The sequence below is a fragment of the Lipophrys pholis genome (assembly GCF_963383615.2).
Source record: "Lipophrys pholis genome assembly, contig: SCAFFOLD_44, whole genome shotgun sequence".
NCBI classification, from domain to species: domain Eukaryota; kingdom Metazoa; phylum Chordata; class Actinopteri; order Blenniiformes; family Blenniidae; genus Lipophrys; species Lipophrys pholis.
Window position 1 is genome coordinate 64498 of NW_028291857.1, and position 26250 is coordinate 90747.

Sequence of the window (26250 nt, forward strand, 5' to 3'; positions counted from 1 at the left end):
GCTATGGGAGGCGCCGTGGTCGAATCCCTGATGAGGGCTTCCGGCGTGGGTTTTCGGGGTACTGGGGGAGGGACTACGCCCGAGGGATGGACAGTGCACATGCTGACTCCAGTGGATTCGGGGGTCAGGGACAATTTCCTTTCCCTAACCCTAAGTGACCACTAGAGGGGGCCAACCTCAACCTACAAAGCATACAGGCACCTGGACTACAAACAGGGAGTAAGAGGACAAACTTCCTGTCCAGGCCCCTCCCACTTCCTTAAACTGCCCCCACAAGATCTTTAAAAGCAGCCAGCAACGCATGCTGACCCACTTTGCCCCTGAGGAAGCCGGATTGGCGAAACGTCGGGCCTTTTTTCTCTCCTCCTTTGTTTTTATGGAGTATTTTATGGATTAAAGGATTTGCAATTTTTGACTTTTTTTATTCTGAGCTCAGAATGGGACCTTTTAGGATGGATACAAAGACCTTTTAAAGACCACTGCTCCAACTTCCAACCAGGAAACCTGCTATAAACAAAAGGACCACTCAGCCGCAGCCTCTCAACAACCTGACGATCTTCAGGACAATTGACTGCAGGCTTTGGGCCTACTCTGCAGGCTTTGGGCCTACTCTGCAAGCACGGTAATTTGGTAGGTTGGCTGCAAAATGGCACCTTGATTGAACCCCTCTGGGACCCAATCATCCTTCTTCCTAAAGGGTTTTAACAACTTTTATCCAATCCTTCATTTTAGTTCCCGGGAGCAGAAGAGTTTATTTTAATTGCCTCCGATTCTAAAGTTTATCTCCTGTATTTCCTCTCTCCTCTCCTTCTTGGTTTTTAAATTTGTTTTCATAATTTAATTCCACTTTTAATCTTTATTATTCCTAGTTTTTCTTTTTTTTTAAAAAATGAGGGGAAGTAGCTTTAACTGGAGCAGAATATTTTAATCATTACAATAAAGACCTTATTTTTTATTTCTTATCACCTCTGTTTTTAAGAAAAGTTTCAACAAAAAAACCCTTCCTTTCCTCTTCCCTTGAGAGATATCACCCCCATGGCGTCTTATTGTACCAACTGTCGCACGGCTCAGCCCACCCAGCGGGGAGGCCACAGGGAATCTCCACCGGGACCACGGGGCCCTGAACAACCAGTGGAAACAGACGCCAGTTTTATACACCGCAGATGCACCAGGTTATATTTTAAGTACATACAAATGATGCACCACTTAAACATTATTGAAGCAGCCATTGAAAACCACACCATTCCACCAGGAATGTGCAGGAAAACACAGCAATTAACAGAATTCATTAAACCAGCCTGCCCAAATGAGAAAGTGAAAAACCTGATCAGAGAGAACACGTTTCAGTGGATGGAGCAAAACTTAAAAATACTAAACCAACACTATAACGACGGCATGAGTGAATTAAGTACGGAGATAGAACTCCAACCATTCAGACCACTAGCCTGGCAGGCAGCATGAACCATGGCGAAAGAAAGATATGGCCCACGTCTCACCACTCTCTCCATACAGATGACCCTGGACATGATCAAAACTGTATCCAACTTCTGGCCGGACTCCCCCATTCCAGAAGGAGCCCCCTCCACTCCGCCGGCCTCCAGTCCTCGACAGGAAGAAAACCGGCGGCCACCTCAGACAACGGGGAGTCGCACCGAAGAGCAGCAGCGGAGGAAGGAGGAACAACCACAACCGAGCCCGAGGGGGGCCATTCCAGAGGCCATCCCGGACCACCCTCAGAGCAACGCAGGAGGGGAACGACAGCGCCGACGGGGAGCCCACCAACATCCCCCCACCCCACCGTCCCGGACTGTCCCAAGCTCAGGAGTGTCACTCCCAGAGGCAGTTCTGGCTGGGTTAGACGCAGAGGGCCCTTCCCCCCGACCATCCGAGACCTCCCAGGCTCCCAAACCAACCCCGAGGGACACCTGCCAAAGGGAAGCAAACAGGGTGCCACCAACCACCCGGGTCGGGGCCGACCTTCCGAATCTGCAAGGGGCAATGACCAGGGGCGACCCTCCCTCCCGGCCTACCGAGACCTCCCAGGCTCCCAAACCAACCCCGAGGGACACCTGCATAAGAGGAGCAAACAGGGTGCCACCAACCACCCGAGTCGGGGCCGACCGTCCGAATCTGCAAGGAGTGATGACCATGGGCGACCCTCCCTCCTGGCCTACCGAGACCTCCCAGGCTCCCAAACCAACCCCGAGGGACACCGACAAAGGACGAGCAAACAGGGTGCCGCCAACGGTCCTGGTTCCAGACCTGCGAGGGATGATGACCACACAGCGCACGGACTCCTTCTCCAGCGCTCTGCAACCCAGGGGCGCTACATATCGCCACCTGAATACACGGCTAACCCCACCAGCTCAATGTAGAGGGCTTTTAACCCCACCGCAATACAGACAATTCTAATAAACATACTCATTACACTCAGCGACGTTCCGTAATTTACAATTTTAGCTTTTTTACTACTAAAAAATGTTTTACTCCCCTTCCTCCCCCCAATTCCTTACCCCTTCACCCACCCTAAACCTAACCACACCCCCCTCTTTCTTTCCTAACCTTAACCCCTCCTTCCCCTCACCTAACCCTAACCCCCTCCCCCTGCCTAAAAACCCAACCCCCTTTCCCATCCTAAACCTAACCACATCCCCTCTTTCTCTTCTAAACCCCCCCCCCCCCTTGCCTTAAAACCTATTCCCCCCCTTTTTTTTCCCCCTTCCCCAGTAATTTATCATTTTTAAACAAGCAAAGAACGTCGACTGTTTTAGGATCCGGGGTTCCATTTTTATTTTGGGTGCGATCTCTTTATTTTATTTATTTCTCTTACTTTTTACTGAAAAACGTCAAAGTCTTTTATTCTCCCTTTTAAAGTCATTCACTTGTGAGAATATAGATAAACCCACCTCCTTTAAACATGACGTTTTTCACATTTCATAACCTGAGGTGAAACTACCCTCTTTTTAAAAACTCAATTATTTTAAATAAGGAAAACACTTTAAATATGGTTTCCTGTTGCCCGTGCCTCTCTTTGTCCCAAACCTAACCCCCTAACCCTAACCCCTAACCCAGCCCAGACTCGAGAGGAACACAGATCATAGAAAACTACAGCAAGCCTTCTTTTTTTTCCACTTTTTGACTTTTTATGTGTTTTTACAATGCCCGAGGGATGGACCGTGCACTCCCTGACTCCCGTGGATTCGGGGGTCGGGCTCAGTTCCCTAACCCCTAACCCTATCCTGTTACAGAGTGCTTTGGCAAGCTCAACAATCACATGTATAGAGCAGCTTTTTGAAAACTCACTCACACTCAACACAAACACAAACACACACACTCACAGACACACAAACTCAGAAACACACTCACAAAGACACACCCTCATTCACACAGACACACAAACTGACAAACACACACTCACACTCAACACACAGACTCACAGACATACAAAATGTTGCAATCATCTATTTGCAATGACAGCTCCAGAATGGCTCCAATCTGTGAAACAGGTCTGCCTCTATGGCTCCCTCTGCTGGCTCAACTGTGAGCTGCCCATATGCAAATTAGAGTCATACAAGCCAGAGTCATACTGCATTTCATCCCTATACCTAACCCTAACCCTCAGCTTGGACCGAGAGGAGAACACATCATTGAAAACCACAGCCAGCTTTCTTTTCCTACACTTTTTGACATTTTGAGTGCCAATTGTGCCTGAAGAAGACCTGAGCAGGTCGAAACGTTGCGCAGAGGCACGTTTATTGATTTTTCTTTTCAAAAAAAACTTTTTTTTTTCTTGGTTTAACCTAAAGTTAGGTAAACCTTTTTAGTTGTTAACCTACATATTATATACATAATTGTTTTATTTAAATTTTTTGAACCTGAAATCAGGTAGACTTTTTTTCTAAATTCAATTTTATTGATATTTTTTATAATTCCCAAACTATTTATTGTATACATACATACAAAACAAAAAAATGTCTTTCGACGACTGGACCACAGTGCGCTATGGGAGGCACCGTGGTCGGATCCCTGATGAGGGCTTCCGGCGTGGGTTTTCGGGGTACTGGGGGAGGGACTACGCCCGAGGGATGGACAGTGCCCATCCTGACTCCCGTGGATTCGGGGGTCAGGGACAATTTCCTTTCCCTAACCCCAACCCCCACCCTCACCCCCTAACCGTCACAGGAAACGCGCATAACCTTAACCCCTTGCCAGGAAGCCCCTACCTAACCCTAACCATTACAGGGAGGCCATGCCCAACTCAAACTGGCACAGTAAGTCCTCACTTAAACTTAACAGGCATAGTTCAAAAGTTCAATAACATCATTGAATGGCTAAAAAAATATATATGGGTCTACGGTGTAACAAGGCAATAATTTATAAGCAGACAGAAAAAAAATCAAAAAAGAATTAAACAAATCGGAAAAAACAAGTACGTATTAAAAAAACACCCTAATTAATATGCAAGGAATCCAAAAATATAAGGGGATTAATTTACAAGGACAAACACCATTGGCTAGTTTAAAAACATTCTTAATCGTTTACGCCAGAATATGGGTTGTATTTAAAGGGTTAAAAAAGTTTTAAAACTTAAAGTCATTGGACAATCATGCCAAGTCAAACACCATTGGGTTGATTTAAAAACATAATTTAAAAGAACACTCTAAAAAATCTGGTACGCCAGATTATATTTAAATGATTGAAAGGGTTAATCAAGGTGAACAAACAATTGTACAAAGTTAAAATCCTGTTTTGGTTTAAAAGGTTCATTGGATGCAGGTTTCTTTAAAATGTTCCATGTGTTAAAACAGAAACCAAGTTGGCAGCCACCTATAAAAAGGGACTGCCTCTTATTCTCTGCCACTTGCATTACAACAGGAGAGCAGACAACACCCATTTCTTTTGAGAGCTTTTCATTGTGTGCTGGCCTGAAGAAGACAGGAAGACCTGTCCAAACGTAGCCTTATAGCACACATTTCAGTTCATAGTTTGTTTTGTTTGTTTTATTTGTTTATTTCATTTTAAAATAAAAAAACAAAAGTTAAAAATTTAAAAATTCAAAAATAATTTGGAAAAGATATTTCCAGAGGGATTACATATCCTTAACAGGATATGGCGCATGACTGGACCCAGGTGCGTTATGGACACAGACTCCAACGCCCGGGTACACGACCCTGGCAGACCTACGGGGGGAGGGCTAGTGCACCGTCTGTTTCCTTCAGGAGACAGTCCCCTACTCCTAACCCCCTAACCCTCAACCCCCAACCCCTCCCCATGGTGAGGTCTTTATATAACAAATTTATCTCAGCCAAACAAATGCATTATCTCCTGGGACCCGCTTCACCACGTCCTCGCTGTTTTTATTTACTACCTAAAATCCATAAATCTCCGGACACCTGGACCGTACCTTTCAAAATCCCCCCGGGGCGCCCAATCGTCAGTGATTGCGGCTCGGAGACCTATAGGATAGCGGAATACATCGATTACCACATTAATCCCCTATCAAAACATCAGCCGAGTTACATTAAAGACACCTATGATTTTGTAAACAAACTCAGAGAACTTGGCGTCCCAGAGGGAACTTTTCTTTTTACAATAGACATCACTTCTTTGTATACAAATATCGATACCAATCTGGGACTGGAGGCCATCAAGAAAGTTTTCCAACAAAATCCAGACCCCGACCGCCCGGATGAAATCATTTGTCAGATGCTCCAGATCACTCTCACTCGAAATGATTTTATTTTTAACAACCAATGGTATTTACAAGTATGCGGATGTGCGATGGGCAGAAAATACTCCCCAGCATACGCCGACATATACATGGCGGAGTGGGAGTGGACGGCCCTACTGAAATGCATGGAACGCCCCTTGCTTTATCTACGGTACTTGGATGATATATTTGGGTTGTGGAGCAAGTCAGAGGATTCATTCCAACACTTCCTCCACACTCTCAACACACACCACCCCAACATCAAAATTAAACAAACAATTCTCACATATCGAATATTTAGACACTACAGTTCATTTCCACAATATCAATCAATCTACTAAGGAATTAGGCACAAAAGTATTCCTTAAAGAAACAGAAAGACACATTACTTCACAAAAAGCGTTATCACCCTAAACATACATTCTGAGGGATTATTAAATCCCAATTAATCAGATCCCACAGAATATGCACCCACCAGAAAGACGTGGAGGAAGCCACGGCCGTTTTATTTAAAGCATTAAGACCTAGGGGATATTCCAGACGCCTCCTCCGGAGAATCAAGGCGGAAGTCAACGGAAGCTTCATAGGACCAACTCCATCTAGGCGAACCGAGGAGAGCCCCCTGCTGGTACCTTTTGTGACTACATACCATCAACAATTACATCCATTTAACCAGGGCCTCCGGAACAGTTTCCAACAATTCCAAGAATCCAAATCTCAATCTGGGAACTACAAAAGGATTACAGCCTACAAAAGAAATAAAAACAAGCGGACATCCTGGTTCATTCCCAGTACAAACCGCTGAATAGAGTCACTTCAACAAACCATAACTCACCCCCCTATATTTTCAACACACTTTCGGGCAAAGGACTGCCCACACTAACCAATTGGTCAATACACTAATAATATAATTTACGTGATAGAATGCAAACATTGCAACAAAATATATGTGGGAGAATCTAGAAACTCCATCAGAACCAGGATGTCCCAACATCTGTATCTCATCCGAAACAACAAAGGAGTAAATTCTCTCCATAAACATTTTCAGGAGGTAGGAGTCGACTGCCTCATTTATAGAATTGTGGAGCAAAATATCAACTGGTCCACAGGACAGAGGAAGTACAGAGAAAAATTATGGATCCAGAGATTGGAGACTATTTCCCCTCTGGGCCTAAATGAAAGATCAGGCTCCTCGTGAAATGGAGGGAGATCCTTGAAGTAGCCTGGTATCGATTGTTTGGACTCTGAGGAATAAAAAATTATATGAAGAAAGGTGAGAAAGAAATTGTTTCAAAGAAGAATGAAAATATTGCACCAGCCTACGGCTTTGCCAAAAACAAAGTTCAAATTTTACAAATTTTAGATAATTATTCAGCCGGGTCAAAAATTAATATATGAAATTATCTTTAGAAATCGTAGCTTTAACAATTTGAATAGTAGTTTTATAATTTCATGTTCCAAACCTATCCCTACCCCTAACCCTAAACCTACCCCTAACCCTAAACCAACCCCTAACCCTAACCTTCCGCCACTTCTTGTAGAAAGGCCGGTAGTCTGCGAACCCAGCTGCCACGCACTGTGCCTTTGTGGGCAGCTCAGCGTTTAGGGTCACAGGGAAGGCGGCGATGAAGTCGTCCCAGAGACGGGAAGACTGGCTGGTGGATGTCTCTTTAGGTGCGTACCTCAATGAAGGAGAAGTACATTTTGTTATGACACCCTATCATGTATTGATGGTTAGAAAGAGAAAAACAAACGGACATGGGAATCATCATAAATTCACGTTTCACAATTTAAAATCAGGTTAGGATCAGTCAAAGGAGTTATAAGAGAGGGTCCAAATAAAGAAGTTGCTACAGTATGTTAGAATGCTAGACTTGTTTGAATTATTGTTTTGTAGTTTAAATGTTGACCAATGTAAACTGTGTGGACATTTCATTGATTTCAGTTCCCCCCCCCAAGCTTGACACTTACTTTTCTTCCAAACGAGCCATATCCACCCTCGGGTTATTTAGTGGTACGCCTCAGTCGGATAGGAAGAAGCGCCCGCACTAATCCTGGCTGTTTGACCTCTGCTTTGGCACGAAGGTGGGCCGGACACTCAAAGTAAGTTTCCAGCATCTGGCATAGTGTGCAAAAGTGTGAGTAGATGGATGGACTTTTTTTCATTGGAGAAAAAACTATCAAACTCAATTTCTCTGTAAATGTGGAAATTGTGTGTCGAACCTCCTGTGCTGAGGAGAAATCCTCCTTTGCCGTCAGTGACCCGCTCCAGCCAGCTCTGGACCTGCGAGGAGTAGAATGGATGTATTTACACACCCGTGGTCTGCGGTCCTACCATAGCGGTGGAACACTGTGCCAGTAAGATCACTTCATCCCACAGTGTGAGTCAGACGCATAGCACAAATAAATACTTGCGCTCAAATCGGAAACGGCTCTTGAGCTAAGGGCGGAATGCCTCATCAGCAGTGCCTGGCAGTATCGCCTGTATTGTGTGCAGTCAGTCTTGGAAATGGATTGCTGGTCTTTCAACTTTTCCTCAATATACAGCATTTCCTGCATCGCTGTCTTCAGGAAATCCACCTGTTTGACACTGGAAAAAGCAGCAAATCATTCGTTTCAAAATGTTGCAGTGCGTTAAAACACAAGCCCCGCGCTTTGTTTTTTCTCTATTTGAAAATGACTGACGTCACTGATGCGGCAGGCGGACTCTGAGCAGCTTCTGCTTCCTGGGGAGCATCCTCTGGCACGTGTACTTCGCTGGTCAGGTCGGTCGCGCAAGCCCCATACCTATATGTGAACCAAAGTCACAAGGAAATAAAAAAAGGGGGGGGGGGGCATAGAGGTATGCAACATTAGCGTTGTAAAAAAAAAAAAAAAAAAAGTACTGACAGCACCAATATGCAAATGAAAACTCACTCCTCTCTGAGGCGGTTGACATCAGCCATGGCGTTAAAAAGAGGCAGTCCGCCTTGCCCCACAAAAAATGCCTCTTGTCCTTCTTTCGGGAACAGGCCGGGCCTGACATGCTCGTAATACATCTCCAGTGTCTGAAAGAGGAAGATGGACTTGAGCGGGACCAATTCTTCAAAGGTTGAGACATAAACATGCAGCAACTGAAGGCAGTGCACTCATTTGCTCAGACATTAAACGATAGGCAATGTTGCCAGGGGAGCGACACGTGCTGGTTCGCCACGACGGGCGGCAAACCTACGTGCCTTGTCAATCGATGTCCTTATGTTGCATGCGACTTTCCCAGTAGCTAGACGGACTCCACCCGAACCGGCACATGTCCTGTTCAGCCACTCCTGCACCTGGAATTGGACGAGGTGGGGGCGTGAGGACACACTTAGTACTATGCACATTGCTGTGTAACAAACAGTGACCCCCTTTTACCCATTACATCCGCGATGGAATGATGCGCATAAGTAGTTTGGGTTGAATTGAAATGTAAAACAAACCCAGAAAAACCAGATGATTACTATGAAGGCAAACAATAATGCTCACTGTCAGTTGGGAGATGGCTTCACTGGTGAGGCCACAGTCGTGCAGCAAAACAGCCACGCAGTTTCGACGGTATTTCGTGGCAGAATCAGTTGACACTTTATGCCTCCCTGTTAGTTCCCTCTCAATGACGACCATGTCGTCCCATGCAGCGTTTAGGGAGGCAAGGTTCTCCGCCCTACATTCAAACAAACAACAAGCAAAGAGGGTTTTTTTTAGCTTTTTTTTCTCCTTGTACACAAACGCACGTCATTGGTCAAACTTTAGTTCCACACAGACAAAAACAGCATCAAGAGTGAAAAAGAAGTCCTCGAAATTCACCTCTGAACAGCAAGGTCAAGGAAGCGGTCAGTTTGTTTTCCAGAGCGTGATTTAACATGCAGCGGTGCAAGAAACACAGTCACTAATACCAAGGCAGAAATAAAACAGGCAAAGAAACTGTGGATAGACAAAGTGACTGCATTTTCTATTCTTATTGTTCAGAAGTGAAAGTGTTTAGAGCTCCCACAAAGATTGACCATATCAGTTCTGAACAAAAACAGGAGACACTCTCCCACCACACTGACATTGAATATTACATTGAAATGAATGAATTGAATATAACAGAATTGAATTGAATCCTTTCAACACATCACTGCAGAGTCCTGGTCGTCTGGTGCTGCTAATGAATGATTCTGCTTGGATTCACTGTTGGGGACGAAATGGAGGCGTGGCTTATTACAAATTCAACTGGCCCAGCCTTCCCATGTCTCCCTCTGAGAGATTATAGACCTCCCACCCTGGTCTGGTGTTGTAGAGTTTGATGGTCTAATTTGGTCGACTACTGGCTGTGATTCCAGACAAATGTAAGTATTATCAAATCAAAAGGGAGAAGGGCAAGCTCATATATTGAAAGCGCTTTTAGCATGTCGAAGTCAGTAGTTGATTAAGTTTCCTATGCAAACAAGGTATGACCTGACATGTCAGGTCAATTAAAGTATTTTCTCACTCTTGTTAAAACACAGCATTACTGTGTGTAAGCTACATTTCTTTTTTTTTATTTCATTTCCACATTATAACTTCGCAAAATGCAGTTTTTGAGTCTGCATATATATATATATATATAAGAAACAAACTAACCCTAACCCTAGCAGACTACTAACCATGGTCTAAACAAAGACTGTGTTATAGCAAGAAAAACGCCTTGATGGAGGAGTGGGAGCAGCACAACCAGATGGAGGAGGATCTGATGGATGCATTCCCAAATACAGACACACTAAAGGACTTCCTGGTATGTTAAAATTACTTCATTGTTTCTTAATTTGGACTTTTCTTTTTTTTTTGGTTTAAACATTACACACATGATCATTCAGATTACAACACACATCTAGTCCCTTAGCGGGTTGATGTAACAGGTCCGTATAAACAAAGGCATTATATGGAAATACATCATTCACTGTCAGTGTCTTACAAATCATGGTCACATCTTTGACCTTCGAGCTTCCATGTTTTTAAGGCTTTGGTCAATGGGCTTTAGGTTCACAATTATCTCAAGTCTATTCCAGGTTTGGCAAGCCCAGAAGTTACAGCGGAGCTCACGGCTCTGTTCCTTTGATTTGAGTTTATTGTTATGCACTCTTTAAAAACAACACTACCAGCCAGTTTTAGTGATTTTCTTTAACAAGTGTCCCTTATTTTCTGACAGATTACAGTTCGAGATCTCCATCGGCTGTTCTGTGTCAGGGCTGCCGAAGCCACGGATCCCAACAGCAGGCTGATAATGCAGCAGGCACTTGGGGCCGTGCAAGTAAGTCAAGTGGAGGGTAAAGCAATGCAATTGCAGATAACATCAGCCACCACATAAAGAAGATATCAAAAAAAGTAAAAGAAAAATCTGAATTGTTTTAAATTAATCAGACCAGGAGCTGGGTCACTAACTGTAAAATACCCCAGCAGCAGAGTCACCAGGAGCTGGGTCACTCACTGTAAAATACCCCAGCAGCAGAGTCACCAGGAGCTGGGTCACTCACTGTAAAATACCCCAGCAGCAGAGTCACCAGGAGCTGGGTCACTAACTGTAAAATACCCCAGCAGCAGAGTCACCAGGAGCTGGGTCACTCACTGTAAAATACCCCAGCAGCAGAGTCACCAGGAGCTGGGTCACTCACTGTAAAATACCCCAGCAGCAGAGTCACCAGGAGCTAGGTCACTAACTGTAAAATACCCCAGCAGCAGAGTCACCAGGAGCTGGGTCACTCACTGTAAAATACCCCAGCAGCAGAGTCACCAGGAGCTGGGTCACTCACTGTAAAATACCCCAGCAGCAGAGTCACCAGGAGCTGAGTCACCAACTGTAAAATACCCCAGCAGCAGGGTCACCAGGAGCTGAGTCACTAACTGTAAAATACCCCAGCAGCAGAGGCACCAGGAGCTGGGTCACTAACCGTAAAATACCCCAGCAGCAGAGTCACCAGGAGCTGGGTCACTAACTGTAAAATACCCCAGCAGCAGGGTCACCAGGAGCTGAGTCACCAACTGTAAAATACCCCAGCAGCAGGGTCACCAGGAGCTGGGTCACCAACTGTAAAATACCCCAGCAGCAGAGTCACCAGGAGCTGGGTCACTAACTGTAAAATACCCCAGCAGCAGGGTCACTCACTGTAAAATACCCCAGCAGCAGGGTCACCGGGAGCTGGGTCACTAACTGTAAAATACCCCAGCAGCAGAGTCACCAGGAGCTGAGTCACTAACTGTAAAATACCCCAGCAGCAGAGTCACCAGGAGCTGGGTCACTAACTGTAAAATACCCCAGCAGCAGAGTCACCAGGAGCTGAGTCACTAACTGTAAAATACCCCAGCAGCAGAGTCACCAGGAGCTGGGTCACTAACTGTAAAATACCCCAGCAGCAGGGTCCCTCACTGTAAAATACCCCAGCAGCAGGGTCACCACGGGCAGGGTCACTCACTGTAAAATACCCCAGCAGCAGGGTCACCAGGAGCTGGGTCACTAACTGTAAAATACCCCAGCAGCAGGGTCACTCACTGTAAAATACCCCAGCAGCAGGGTCACCAGGAGCTGGGTCACTAACTGTAAAATACCCCAGCAGCAGAGTCACCAGGAGCTGAGTCACTAACTGTAAAATACCCCAGCAGCAGAGTCACCAGGAGCTGGGTCACTAACTGTAAAATACCCCAGCAGCAGGGTCACTAACTGTAAAATACCCCAGCAGCAGAGTCACCAGGAGCTGGGTCACTAACTGTAAAATACCCCAGTAGCAGGGTCACTAACTGTAAAATACCCCACCGACAAACCACATTCGGACAAAAGGCATTCTCAATAAAAGGTTGTCACAGCTGGAAGGCAATGCCAAAGAAATTAAAAATGATAACCGATCCCAAACTAGTCACCTCGAAGGTTAAAGACTGGCTGAAAACAAGACAAGAATGTACCCACTTATGAAATACTACTATGTCTACAGGGCCTGTGTTTTACTGTAGTGAGGGAGGGAGGACAGGAATGTGTTTTACTGTAGGGAGGGAGGGAGGGAGGGCAAAAATGTGTTTATTGTAGTGAATGAGGGAGGGAGGGAGGGAGGGCAAAAATGTGTTTATTGTAGTGAATGAGGGAGGGAGGGAGGGAGGGCAAAAATGTGTTTATTGTAGTGAATGAGGGAGGGAGGGCGGGAGGGCAAAAATGTGTTTATTGTAGTGAATGAGGGCGGGAGGGCAAAAATGTGTTTATTGTAGTGAATGAGGGCGGGAGGGCGGAAATGTGTTTTACTGTAGTGAGGGAGGGAGGGAGGGTGGGAATGTGTTTTATGATAACATGTAATTTTGAATCAGATATTTACTCTGTGTATTTCTGTTTGATGTATCTTGGTGTTGCATGTACTGTTGTTTCCTCTTTTACCCTCTGAAAAGCTCTTCCAGGGACCAGAGTTGCAAATTAGTGTTGAGCTATATACTCTATGTGCAACACATCAGATTTTTTCTATGTATATTGCACTGTCCCTGATAGATAAATACATAAATGAATGAATGCCACACAGATGACTAAATAAAGAACAATGAAATTGTTTGACTTTGTGTTTTCTCCTTTGTATTTTTGCTTTATGGAGTACTTTATAATTCAATTCATTTGTAACGTGGACATCTCAGAGCTACGGTAGTAGATCTACTGACGTTCCCCAGGTGTAAATCTATGTGATCCAGCAGAACAAGAACCAAAACAGAATAATAATGAAGAGCAGATATGAAATGAATAATGGCCACTAACACAGAATAAGACCAAAGAAAAGATCAAATGGAAAAGGAGCAATATATTAAATGATACAACCATATCCTAAATTAAACTAAAGTAATAGTATATACAGGTAAAATGATAACTGTGAAAGTAAATCCTATGTATCACATGGTAGAACACTACAACAATAGGTATGACATGTTGGCCTCAAGCTGATTTTTAATATAAACATACTTCAGCCACATATACCAGAAGGTATCTTAGAAAAGTGAGTACACCTCTCACATTACTGTGAACTTTTATATCTTTTGATGGGACACTGAAGAAAAGTGTCATCTCCTTAGTGTCTCATCAAAATATATAATTAAATATTTACAGAAGTGTGAGGAGCGAAGTCACTTTTGTGAGATACTGTACATATCGCCCACCTTTATACAATAAAAAATAAATCTGCTAGTATTTATGGAGAGGGGGTGGGGTTTGATAAGTTCTACTTCTTTCTTTTCTTTGTTTGGTGAGATAGCTTTTGATTATTATGAACTCTTTATTTGATTATGTGCATGTTCAAAATAAACAACAACATTTATAAAAGATTAGACTCTAAAATGCCGGAGTATAGACCTAGAATCTTTCACATCGTAATCATACACTCTTCAAGTCACGAGCTACTGCATAGAAAATACTATTACAGATTGTATATTATACCATCATTTGTGGCCATAATTGATGGTATAATATACATTCACAAATAGTATAATATTCCATCAATTATTGGCATAAACACTCAGGCTATACGTGCTATATAGATAAAAAGGCAAAAACCATTAATACTGTACTACATTCAAGAAAGTAGTTTTTAATGTTGCGTTGTTTACGAATTAACGCTTTCTGGATTTTCCACGAGTATTTCAGCATTTCATTCTGTCGCATGTAATTTTGAATTGTGGCCTTTTATTTTGAATGAGCACTTCCTGTCTGACAGTGGAGGGAGCCTGAGAGTGGAGAAGCCTGTCAGCCGAGGTCCTGCAGTCAGACACTCTTGGAGAGTATAAAAACAAATATGATAAAACATATTAGGCAAGGAGTGCAATTAATCAATTGACTGGAACGTAAAGGAACAGTTAAAGGGAATATCTAATGTGGGGCTAGACTACTCTATCTGGGGGCAAGTAGAGAGATATGTACATTAAAAGTAGTCTCCAAAAACCTAGGTAACAATGAATAAAACACCCCTTCACACTTATCAATTAAAACCAAATAAAACACTGAAGTTTGCCTACTCACCGCAACCAAGGTGACTAAAAAACACATGAGCTCTACTTTACCTCTTGCCCCCCCCCAATAAGTAAAACAGAAATAAAATGGCCCATCTAAATCAATTATGAGCTTGGAACAAACCGTGGTTGGCTCCTCTAGAGCAGTCTTTACTTGTAAACTAAAAGAAAGAGGGGCACACGACTATACAAAAGAAAACTTTACAAAAAGAACATTTTATAAACACCATGTAAAACAATGTACCAACAATAATCTAACTTACTAGACTGGAACTGTCCCTCCTCCAGTTGGAGACTTGCTGGTGTTTGAGATCTGAATCAAAAGTTTAACAAATTATACATTTTAATTATTATTTATCAAATCAAAAACTGAGCTGAAATACTTAAGCTCATACATTTTAAAATCATTCTTTGAACTAATGTAAAATGTTTTGTAAGTGATCTCACCCAATAAGACACCAAACAAATGCTGGCCTCAGCTGCTCTCACTCAGGTGTGTCTCAGTGCAGGAAGAATGGCTCAGGTGAGCTGCCCACTCCTTTTTATAGACTCCGCCCCTCTTCCTGCAGACTGCTTTTCAAAACCCTTTCACATCTGACTTCCTGTTTCCACCCTGTCACAGACACGTCCAGGAGAAACACTCACCTCACTCATCTCATGTTTACTTCTGCCTCCACCACAGTGACTTGATTATCCAATAGCTCAGGAAAAATAGTTCCTGGACAAGCCCCCACTTCTTTAGAGTCTCCTGTGGTGGAAAACTGAAAAGGAGACAAACAACCAAATAATTTGATTTTGATTTGATTTGAAGTTTTGATTTTCAAACATGTAATAAAAACAGAACATCCAATCACATAAATATAAAAGGATCAACACCATATGTGCCCGTGTCTTTCACATGCAGGAAAAGGAGTAGGAAGAAGACATACTTATTTAATCCTACCCCTTCACATCATTGCCGTTATCTTCATTTACAACAATATATCTTCATCACTTTCAATGCATTGAATCCTACAATATACTATACTACCAACAGTTAAGACACACCTATCACTCTAACAGTACTACTGTATGAACAAACAATCCTCATGTCATCAACAAGCAGTGCACCTCGCCAGGATCAACTCTTTACATTTCTTTTTCAATTAGCATTTGACAATGGTTTAGTCTCCACACAGAGTTTATTCCATATTTTTATGCCAGTTTGTGACACAAAAACCTTTAAGGGTGGTGCAGACTTTATGAGTTTTAAACTGTAACTCTCCTCTTAAATCAGAACCGTTTTCTCTGTTGCAGAACCATTTTTGAATATTATCTGGTAATAAATTATTCTTTGCTTTATGAATTATTTGAATAGTTTTAAACTCCATAAGATCCATAAATTTAAAAATTTGTGATTGTGAAAAAAGTGGATTAGTACGCTCCCTAGTGCCAACACTGTGTACAATTCTTATTGCTCTTTTTTGCAGTATGACAAGTCTTTTCAGGGAACTTGCACAAGTATTTCCCCATACTTCCACACAGTAAGTTGGATAAGGTAATATATATTTATATATATATATATATATATATATATGGATGGCATATTTTATGGCATAGTCATTAACTCCACAAGGACTGTCTGATCATTCCTTTGTCAAGAAAGGATTAAACAGTAAAGTCAAACTTCTGATCAGTGAGGATATATACACACAATAACTGGTCATAAATTGTTTTTCATGAGACTCCAACAGCAGCATAAAGGCAATCTACCTGTGGAACTGTATTGACGTCTTTAAGGTCAGATTGCTTTGATAACAATGTCCACATAAGGCCTCAGGTACACAACAATGTTTTAGAGGGGAAACCCCAAAGCATCGGCTACGTCTTGGTACCCCAACATTGGTACATGACAACAATGTTTTAGAGGGGAAACCCCAAAGCATCCTCTACGTCTTGGTACCCCAACATTGGTACATTACAACGATGTTTTAGAGGGGAAACCCCAAAGCATCGGCTACGTTTTGGTACCCCAACATTGGTACATTACAACGATGTTTTAGAGGGGAAACCCCAAAGCATCCACTACGTCTTGGTACCCCAACATTGGTACATGACAACAATGTTTTAGAGGGGAAACCCCAAAGCATCGGCTACGTTTTGGTACCTCAACATTGGTACATGACAACGATGTTTTAGAGGGGAAACCCCAAAGCATCCACTACGTCTTGGTACCTCAACATTGGTACATGACAACGATGTTTTAGAGGGGAAACCCCAAAGCATCGGCTACGTTTTGGTACCTCAACATTGGTACATGACAACGATGTTTTAGAGGGGAAACCCCAAAGCATCGGCTACGTTTTGGTACCCCAACATTGGTACATGACAACGATGTTTTAGAGGGGAAACCCCAAAACATCCACTATGTTTTGGTACCTCAACATTGGTACATGACAACGATGTTCGGAGCCCCTGAAAATCCAAGTTTGTGAAAACACTTCGACTTGATCTCAGGGACTGAATTGGATCCTGTCTCCAGCATCCCATCGTCTTCTCAGCCACCCACAAATTCTTTATTGGGTTTAGATCAGTTCATCAGGCGGGCCAATCATCACTCAGAAGCAGTGTGGTAAGTGATGCAGCTCTGAAGAGTTGTAGCACTGTGGACAGGGTGGAAAGTCCTGCTGCACCAGCACAATGAAGGTTTTCAGCTCTAAGCTCTCCTGACTGAGATGACCTTGGATTGGAATTATTGTTGTATTATTATTATTGGTGCTGTCAAAAATAACGTGATGATTAAATGAATTGATTTGAAATGTTTAACTCGTTAAAAAGAATTACGCAATTAACTCAGTTTTTTTTACTCCCTTTATGCCATAAGGTGAAAGCTGTATTGTTTCTTCCCGTTCCGACATCAGGGCACTACAATCCCTTTACTCCATAACAAAGATATATTAGTCCTGAGCGAGATGCCTAAAGTTTTCCATTTGGAATCCCGCAGTATTTTTTTAATCAGTGTTTAAAGCTAGTACTACTTTCTGTACTAGCGTATTGATATTGTTGTCATGTGTGCTGCTGTTACAGTCACGTGTAATCTGCTGGTCCAATAGGAGACCACAAACATTCAAGATGGCAGCGACCGGGATACAATCTTCAAGCAGTTCAGAGGAGGAAAACACAACAAAAACTTCAAAAAAACAATAGAAAATATGTTATATGCACCTTGTATCGGTAAAAAAAGAAAAGATACAAGACTATTCGGGAGAAACTATGAGAAATATTCAGAAACTGCATCAAACGATGGCTTTGCTTGAGTGGTGAGAGCAAGACCATAGTGGTCATTTATAAACACTGCATCAGTATGGATTCATGTATGGTTTCATGCAACTTGCTTCAGACAATCCATTGATAAAAAGCACCTGGATTCCGCACCACTGGAGAAATTCGCTGTTGGTCACGTGACCCCCACCAGGGGACCCCGAGCCTTCTCTTTGGAAGCTGCATCCCTGCAGCTCACCACCAGGGGGATCCACCAACTCAACTAAACCTGAGACCAGCCCAAAGAGATTGGCTGAGAGGCATCCTGAACACAGCAGGAGTCCAGACCATGACGCAAAAGTATAAAAGTCCAGCCCGCAAAAATACAACCATCTCCAAGACGGATTTGCGTCGACCCAGACGCAGGACTTCGTACGGGGACACAAAGAGCCGTGTGTTAACTCACACGGACTGGGCTCGGAACTTTCCGAACTCACTGGACAAGAGAGAAAAATCGTGGAAACGTACTTTTTCTTTTCTTCTTCTTCAACTGGAACTCCGGAGCGCACTGCAGGCGTGTCACCCCTGCTCTAGCTGCAGAGATGCGTCTCCCCCAACCCTGCACCCAGATGAGGCCCAAGTCCGAATTTGGGACGCTGAATTGAGACCCGGTAACAACCAGTTACCGCATCCTCACAGAACTGCCCCACCCCACGGATGGTGCTGTCCAACACAGCACAACTCGACAGTAAGAGAGCTTTTGTCTGGGCAGCAATTGTTTGATTAGCCTGAAGCTATTATGCAATGTGTTTTAATGTGTCATTCAGCTGCAACATTTGTCTGAGTATGAGCGTGGACGCGACACATGCACAACCGTGGGTGCGAAACCCCCGTCTCTCCACCTCAGAAACCAGAGAGCAGAGTTAGCTTCCCAAAGTTAACGTCAATCTCTGTGTGGAGGGACCAAGTGTCAGAACCGAACCTCGTCAGAACACCTCTCCTTCTCTTTCATTAACCCTGTTCGCGCGTGCGCCCCAACTCGATGCCTGCCTCCCTCTGGCGTCCGTTCAAGGTCGCGCCACCCACTCACATTGACCCGCCAAGGTCTGCCTCCACCTGGTGGACGTTTGGGGTCATTACACCCACTTACACTGAACACTCCAGCCCACACACACACACACACACACACACACACACACACACACACACACACACACACACACACACACACGCACACACACACACACACACACACTAGTAGAGAGAGAAATCAAGAAATCCTCTAATTTTATTGAAGATTATCTATAGAAAATGAAGCGAATAGCAGTCAGGGCCCATTGTTAGTTTGTTGGCATGAACAGATTTCAACAGTGTTACAGTTTATTCATATATTTTAATAAAAAAATAAAAAAAACTATTCTCCATTAAAAACCCAGGGAGGGCAGCAGCCTGGTGCCCTCTATTGGCCAGCTGCTACTGAAACAGGCCCATTGAAAGTTGACTTGCATTACTGGATTGTCTGTGGTTCTAGAAAGTGATTGGACTTTCAAACGTTCTAGTTCAACATCAAGCATTAGAGCTGAAACTCTTGCCCGTCTGAGGATCCAACTCACCACCTTTAGATTATGAGCCTACTGCGCCAACGAGGCCTGGAAAACATGAGTAATGGATTTTTCTTCATGTGTATATACTAAATAATGCACATTACTATATGTTCAAAAAGCTGTGAGGTGAAATAAAGACGTTCCATTACAGTGCACACACTGTAACTCAGACTAGGCAGGTTGGTCTATTGAACAACTGAACTGATGAAGAGGAGAATGCTCTTCCAAAACACATAAGATCTACTGTGAGACACAGTTTGAATTCAGGAACACTTCTAGGGACCGTCTACGGAGATGGAGGGGCGTTTTCAGAAAATCCTGTTTTCAGGGGTTCCAAGCATTGTTGTATAAACGGACCTCCATAATGCAACCAACGTTTTTCATTTCCCTCATCCACTGGGAAAAAATCCAACCATGTACCTGGATTTTAAATGTTGATATTGTCATTAATAAACTAGTGAATGAGTGGTCTTTAATGAAACCATCCACTGCATTGGCCAGGAAACGGACCCGGGGCTCCAGCGTGGCAGGAAAGAAGTGGACCACTGAACCACCACCTCACATGTCAGCACATTCCAGCCACCAAAGCTCATCTGATCCCACTGCTGTTCTCAGTGAACCCCTCCCCCGCAGTCTGAGTGACACTCAGCTGTGGTGACACAAGAAGAGATGCTACGTTTGGCTACGACCCTGACAGACAGCATGCATAGCAACATCTCCTCCTTAGTATAGTGGAGAGTATCCCCGCTTGTCATGAGGGAGATGAGGGTTCAATTCCCTGATGGGGAGAGCAAGACCTTTTAGTTTTGTTATTGAAAACCATTGGGTTAAGATTGGGAACGGCCCCTTCCAGCTGTCGCCAATGTGAACATAAAAGTTGCACAGTAAGAGTCTGGAGTCCATTCATGGTTCCCTTTCTAGGACCTCATCACTGGACACCGGGTTCTGTGCTCCTTTTTTTCAGTGGCCGAGCCCGGAAGGGAAGCTGCCTGTAGGCAAGGACCCGATTGCATCTGGAGTGATTCTTTCTTTGTTTCTTTTCCTGATGCCAATGAACCCAAATTTTATCTAAACCTGCTCACCAAATTTGGCACACTCATCAGGACTGGTGCAGACTATAAGAAAATGGGAAAATTAACCCCCAAAGTACCAAAATGTGCTCTCTAGCACCACCTGCAATCACTATAATGACCAATGACCACCCTTGGTGTGATCTCTCCAAGAATGTCGAAAAGAGATCAAACCAAAACTTATTTCTACATCTCATCAAGACCATAAAATCACGTGATGACACCCTTAATCCAACAGGAAGTCTGCAATTTGCCTTTCAAAATAAGATATTACCACAAATTTAAATTGCTTCTGAGGCAAACGTCGTATCGGCTTCAAAACACGATGAAATGACAGAGGAGACACTCCTGCTATAAACATCTGTACAACTTTGTGGTTACTTGAGCAAAGTAGTGTTTGGATTCGATGAGTCCCCAAAGTTCCGAACGTCAAATCCCACCGCCTTCCTCTCATTTAAATACATTGTAAAACAAAACACCATGGCCAGTAGGAATGTCTTAGAGAGATCAAACAAAAACTCACTTGTTCTTCTTATCAAGACCTAAAAATCAGACATCGACACCCCTGACCTAAATCCAACAGGAAGTCTGCAATTTGAGTTTGTGGCCATGGCTCAAACTTTAATATTCACCATCAAAGAGGAAGTCTACTGTAGAAGTTTGCATTGCCAGAAGGAAGTGTGAATGCTGAAGGGGCTGAATAAAGATGCTTTCTCCTTTGAATAAATCTCCTTTGATCTCGGTGCTCCATGGCTCCTCCAGTGCTGAGATCAAATCATATCAAAGGAGATCAGCGTCTGTTGTAAATAACAGTATCGTCTCCAGTATTCACAAAATCAGAGGTTTGCATTTCCAAAAGAAAATGCAAATGTGAATGCTGAAGCTGAATTAAGCTGACCTATAATACTAATGAAGCTGAAGGAAGTAATAAAGGATCTCCATTAATCTGGTTTGATCACCATGAGATGCCTCTTCCATTCACCTTGTATGAGACATTTTTTCACAGTTCTTTGTGATATATTCAGAAATGGTTAAAGACATAAAAAGCTCACAGCAAAGCAGTCATCTCATGAACAACTGCATGTTTTGATATTTGAACGGTTCAAACCGGCTAAAGATTGCAGGAGATAAAGTGCAGCGGCAAAGAAGTCAGAATAACGATAATAAAGATTTTGATGTCAGCATTCACACAAATACCCTCAACGTTGTTCGCTCGGGCTCAAACTTTACACGCTGCATTAGAGTCCAGATCTGATCACAGCCATAAGACGATAACAACCATCGGCCAGAGCACCACCTACTGGAAATGGAAAGTGGGGTGTACATGCTCAGATCTTTTTCAGTTCTTTCAAACCTTTATTCAAAGGCTCAATCTCCTGATCTACGAATGTTCACTTAGAGAAAGCACAACTCTTGAACAAATGGGCTACATCCTTCGAAGAAACCCAGCTGCAGCCACCGGACACACAACACAATCAAAGCTTTGATGGTGAATGGTGAAGACACGTTCCTCAGGAATTTTCCTCCTTGTCTTTCATGAGATGATTCAGTTGATAAACACATCCAGCTTAACAAAGTAGAAAACAGGGGATGTAGCTCAGTGGTAGAGCACATTCTTAGCATGTCTGAAGTCCTGGGATCAGTCCCCAGCATCTCCAACCTTTATGTCTAACATCAACAAGCAAGTAGATTAAAAGTGAGTTAGTGTCCCTTGATTGTTGTGAAATTAAATATTTCTCCAGACAAACATCCTGCAGATTTTCTGTAAACAAAACATTATAATCATCTTTACATGAGCAGAAGTTTGTTTAAATGTGAAATGAGAACGTGTCATCATGGCAGTAAGCTTTGCTCAAAACACTAAAGAGAACCCCTAACAACTCTATGTACCTCCAAGTATATCACACTGGTGTGAAATCAACCTGTCCAGGTAAGAAGCAACACTAATTGAGAATAAATTTCACCTGTTGTGCAAATGAAACAGACAATTTGTGGGTGGAAATGAGAGGCAATGAGCAAGACAACTCTATAAAGGAGTGGTTCTGCAGGTGTTGACCACAAACCGTGACGCTGTTCTCCTGGTTTCTGGTTGATGTTTTGTTGTTTTATCACTTGTGAATGTTGTTAGTGTTCTCAGTCCTCGAGGCAGCATGAGGCGAGACTACAACCAACACAACTGGCTCAGGTTGTGCAGCTCATCCAAGATGGCTCATCAATGTGAGCTGTGGTAAGGTCTGCTGTCTCCCAGCACAGTGTCCAGAGCATGGAGGAGACACCAGGAGATGTGGAGGGGGGCATAGGAGGGCAACAAGCCAGCAGCAGGACCACTACCTCCTCCTTTGAGCAAGAAAGAACTGGAGGAGCACTGCAAGAGCCCTGCAACATGACCTCCAGCAGGTCACTAATGTGATGTTTCTGCTCAAACGGTCAGAAACAGACTTCACCAGGGTGCTATGAGGGCCGGCGTCCACAAGGGGGGGGCTGTTCTTACAGCCCAACACCCTGCATGGCCATTGTCATAAGCCAGAGAACAGCAATATTGGCAGATTGGCCATTGGTGCCCTGTGCTCGTCACAGAGGAGAGCAGCTTCACACTGAGCACATGTGACAGACGTAACAAAGTCTGGAGAACGCGGAGAACGTTCTGCTGCATCAACATCCTCCAGCATGAGCGGTGGGTCAGTAATGTGTGGGGAGGCGTTTCTTTGAATTCAAAGAAATGCCCACAGCCCTCCATGTGCTAGCCAGACGTACCAGACGAGGTCTCAGCCACCTTCAGGCCCACACCCCGCCTGCCTCACATCTTTAACCTGCTGCCTAACACCCTTCTAGGGCATACACCCGTCCTACAGCCACCCACTGTTCCCTGCTTCCCTGGAGCTCTGAGTTCCACACCCCGCCTGCCTGAGATATCTAACCCGCTACTGAACCCCTTTATCGGGCATACACCAGTTCTCCAGCCACCCCCTGTTCCCTGCTTCCCTGGGACTATGAGTCCCACACCCCGCCTGCCTCACATCTGTAACCCTCTGCCTAACAGCCTTCTTGGGCATACACCCGCCCAACGACCGCCTCCTGCTCCTCCAGAGCTCAACCAGGCACTCCTGTGTACCCCCACTTAAGCACCCTTCCTCGGACCAAACACCTCCAGCCTCCCCCCAGGGGGTCTGTGCCCCTGGTACCCCACTTCATACTTAGTCAAATTTTCTGAATAATGACCAGACCTCCCGGCTCACTCCCCCTTTCCCTCCCACCTCCCACCCTTCACCTGTCACTGTTCTCCGGCACATACCCGCTGGCACAGACCCCCTTGCTTACCTGGAGCTCAACCAGGCTCTCCTGGCAGCCCTATGTACCCACGCTTAAGCACCCCACAGAGGGCCAGCGAGCGGCTCAAAGTTATCCAGAGTCACCAAAGCGTCCAGTGCAGCACCTGAGGGGGCCCTCCACGCATGGGTTTGGAGCTGAAGAATGCACACACACCCGGAAAACACAACTCATTTGCATTTACTAGTTCTTTTATTAGGATTACCACAGTTATCCAAGTAACAGTGGTGCGATCAAAGGAACCGTAACTGATTTGATAAGCCATTCGTAGTTTCCCTGTTGCGGTCGTGTGTACTTAGGCTTGTGACAAGCATATGCTACTGGCAGAATCATCCAGGAAGCCTCCACGCTGCTGCTGCAATGCCACAGCGACAGCTGGGTGCTGGGCCCCGCCACTCAAACCGGCCGGTCCGCCCCCCGGGTGAGGGGAGCGAACGCGACCAGGGAACGGAGAGCAACCGTCCGGACCAAGCCCCCGGCACGCGGGCCAGAGAACCAGGACTCAGGCGCAGACGCCGCAGACCGTCCCTCGCATCTGGCCACGGGCCCACGCCGGAGCGTAAGAGTTCGGGGGCCTCAAGAAACTCTGTGCTTCACTCAGCCACCACGGGTGTCGCCGGGGTCCGGGGGGCTGATACGCACAAAACAGCTGGATTATTAAACAATACAGACATGAAACAGCTGGATTGTTAAGTGATCCCAACACGAAGCAGCTGGATTATGAAACGATCCAGACACGAAACTGATGTATTATTAAAAGATCCACACATGAAACAGCTGGATTATTAAACGATCCAGACACAAAGTAGCTGGATTATTAAACGATCCAGAAAAGAAACTGCTGTATTATTAAACGATCCAGACATGAAACAGCTGGATTATTAAACGATCCAGACACGAAGCAGCTGGATTATTAAACGATCCAGACACGAAACAGCTGGATTAAATGATCCAGAAACAAAGCAGCTGGATTATTAAATGATCCAGACACGAAACAGCTGGATTATTAAACAATCGAGACACGAAACAGCTGGATTAAATGATCCCGACTTGAAGCAGCTGGATTATTAAATTCAATTCAATTAAATTTTATTTGTAAAGTGCTAAATCACATCAACAAATATCTCAAAGCACTCTTACAATGATAGAGTACAACAGAACCCAACAAACAATCCAGACACGAAACAGCTGGATTATTAAACGATCCAGAAACAAAGCAGCTGGATTATTAAACGATCCCAACATGAAACGGCTGGATTATTAAAAGACCCAGACATGAAACGGCTGGATTATTAAAAGACCCAGACAGGAAACAGATGGATTATTTATTTATTCTTCTGAAGCAGAACGTTGGTCTGAGGAGAAGAGAACCAGAAGGAGGAAGCTGTCGGAATGAGAATAAAGAAGCAGAATTAAAGAAGTTCTAAATGTAGACATGAATCCTGAACAGATATGTCTGTTTCTTCAGGTGAGCAGGTTGTAGAAGGTCCTTCAGGTGAGCAGGTTGAAGAAGGTCCTTCAGGTGAGCAGGTTGTAGAAGGTCCTTCAGGTGAGCAGGTTGTAGAAGGTCCTTCAGGTGAGCAGGTTGAAGAAGGTCCTTCAGGTGAGCAGGTTGAAGAAGGTCCTTCAGGTGAGTAGGCTGGAGACGGTCCTTCAGGTGAGCAGGTTGTAGAAGGTCCTTCAGGTGAGCAGGTGAGCAGGTTGGAGACGGTCCTTCAGGTGATCAGGTTGGAGACGGTTCTTCAGGTGAGCAGGTTGTAGACGGTCCTTCAGGTGATCAGGTTGGAGGCGGTTCTTCAGGTGAGCAGGTTGTAGACGGTCCTTCAGGTGAGCAGGTTGGAGACGGTCCTTCAGGTGAGAGGGTCACGTCAGTTCCTCCAGCTAATGCTGTTCTGGCTCATCTTGATATGAGTGAGAGCCGTCTTCCCCAGGCTGGAGGGCTGCAGGAGCTGCTGGAGGCTCTCAGGGTGGAGGCCACAGGAAGATGGATCCATCGGTGCTGCTCCTCCCTGCTGCCGGCTGCCAAGTGAGTTGGGAACAGTGGGGTTGTGTGTGTTCAGGACAGCAGTGGGTCTGTGTGTGGAGAGGACAGCCCAGAAGTTCCCTTTCTGTGCTCGCTGGAGGACCTTAGTAATGGTATGAAGAGAGGAGGGGAGAACCGGTCCTGCAAAAACAAGCAACACAGACGGTCAGGGAGTAATGGGAAGGACTGGAAGACGGTCAGGGAGTAATGGGAAGGACTGATAGACGGTCCGGGAGTAATGGGAAGGACTGGTAGACGGTCCGAGAGTAATGGGAAGGA

General features: G+C 44.5%; 1 protein-coding gene across 2 annotated transcripts in view; it reads right to left on the minus strand.

Annotated features, from left to right (window-relative positions):
* Window positions 1-24124: 24124 nt before the first annotated feature.
* Window positions 24125-26250, minus strand: part of donson (DNA replication fork stabilization factor DONSON) — a 33142-nt gene continuing 31016 nt past the window's right edge. Inside the window, exon 10 of one of the 2 annotated variants that reach the window (XM_080494121.1) lies at window positions 24125-26112. In XM_080494121.1, coding sequence (XP_080350247.1) covers window positions 25817-26112 — 296 coding nt within the window. In that variant the 3' untranslated portion in view covers window positions 24125-25816. The remainder of the gene's footprint in view (window positions 26113-26250) is intronic. The other variant, XM_080494120.1, reaches the window with a different exon arrangement.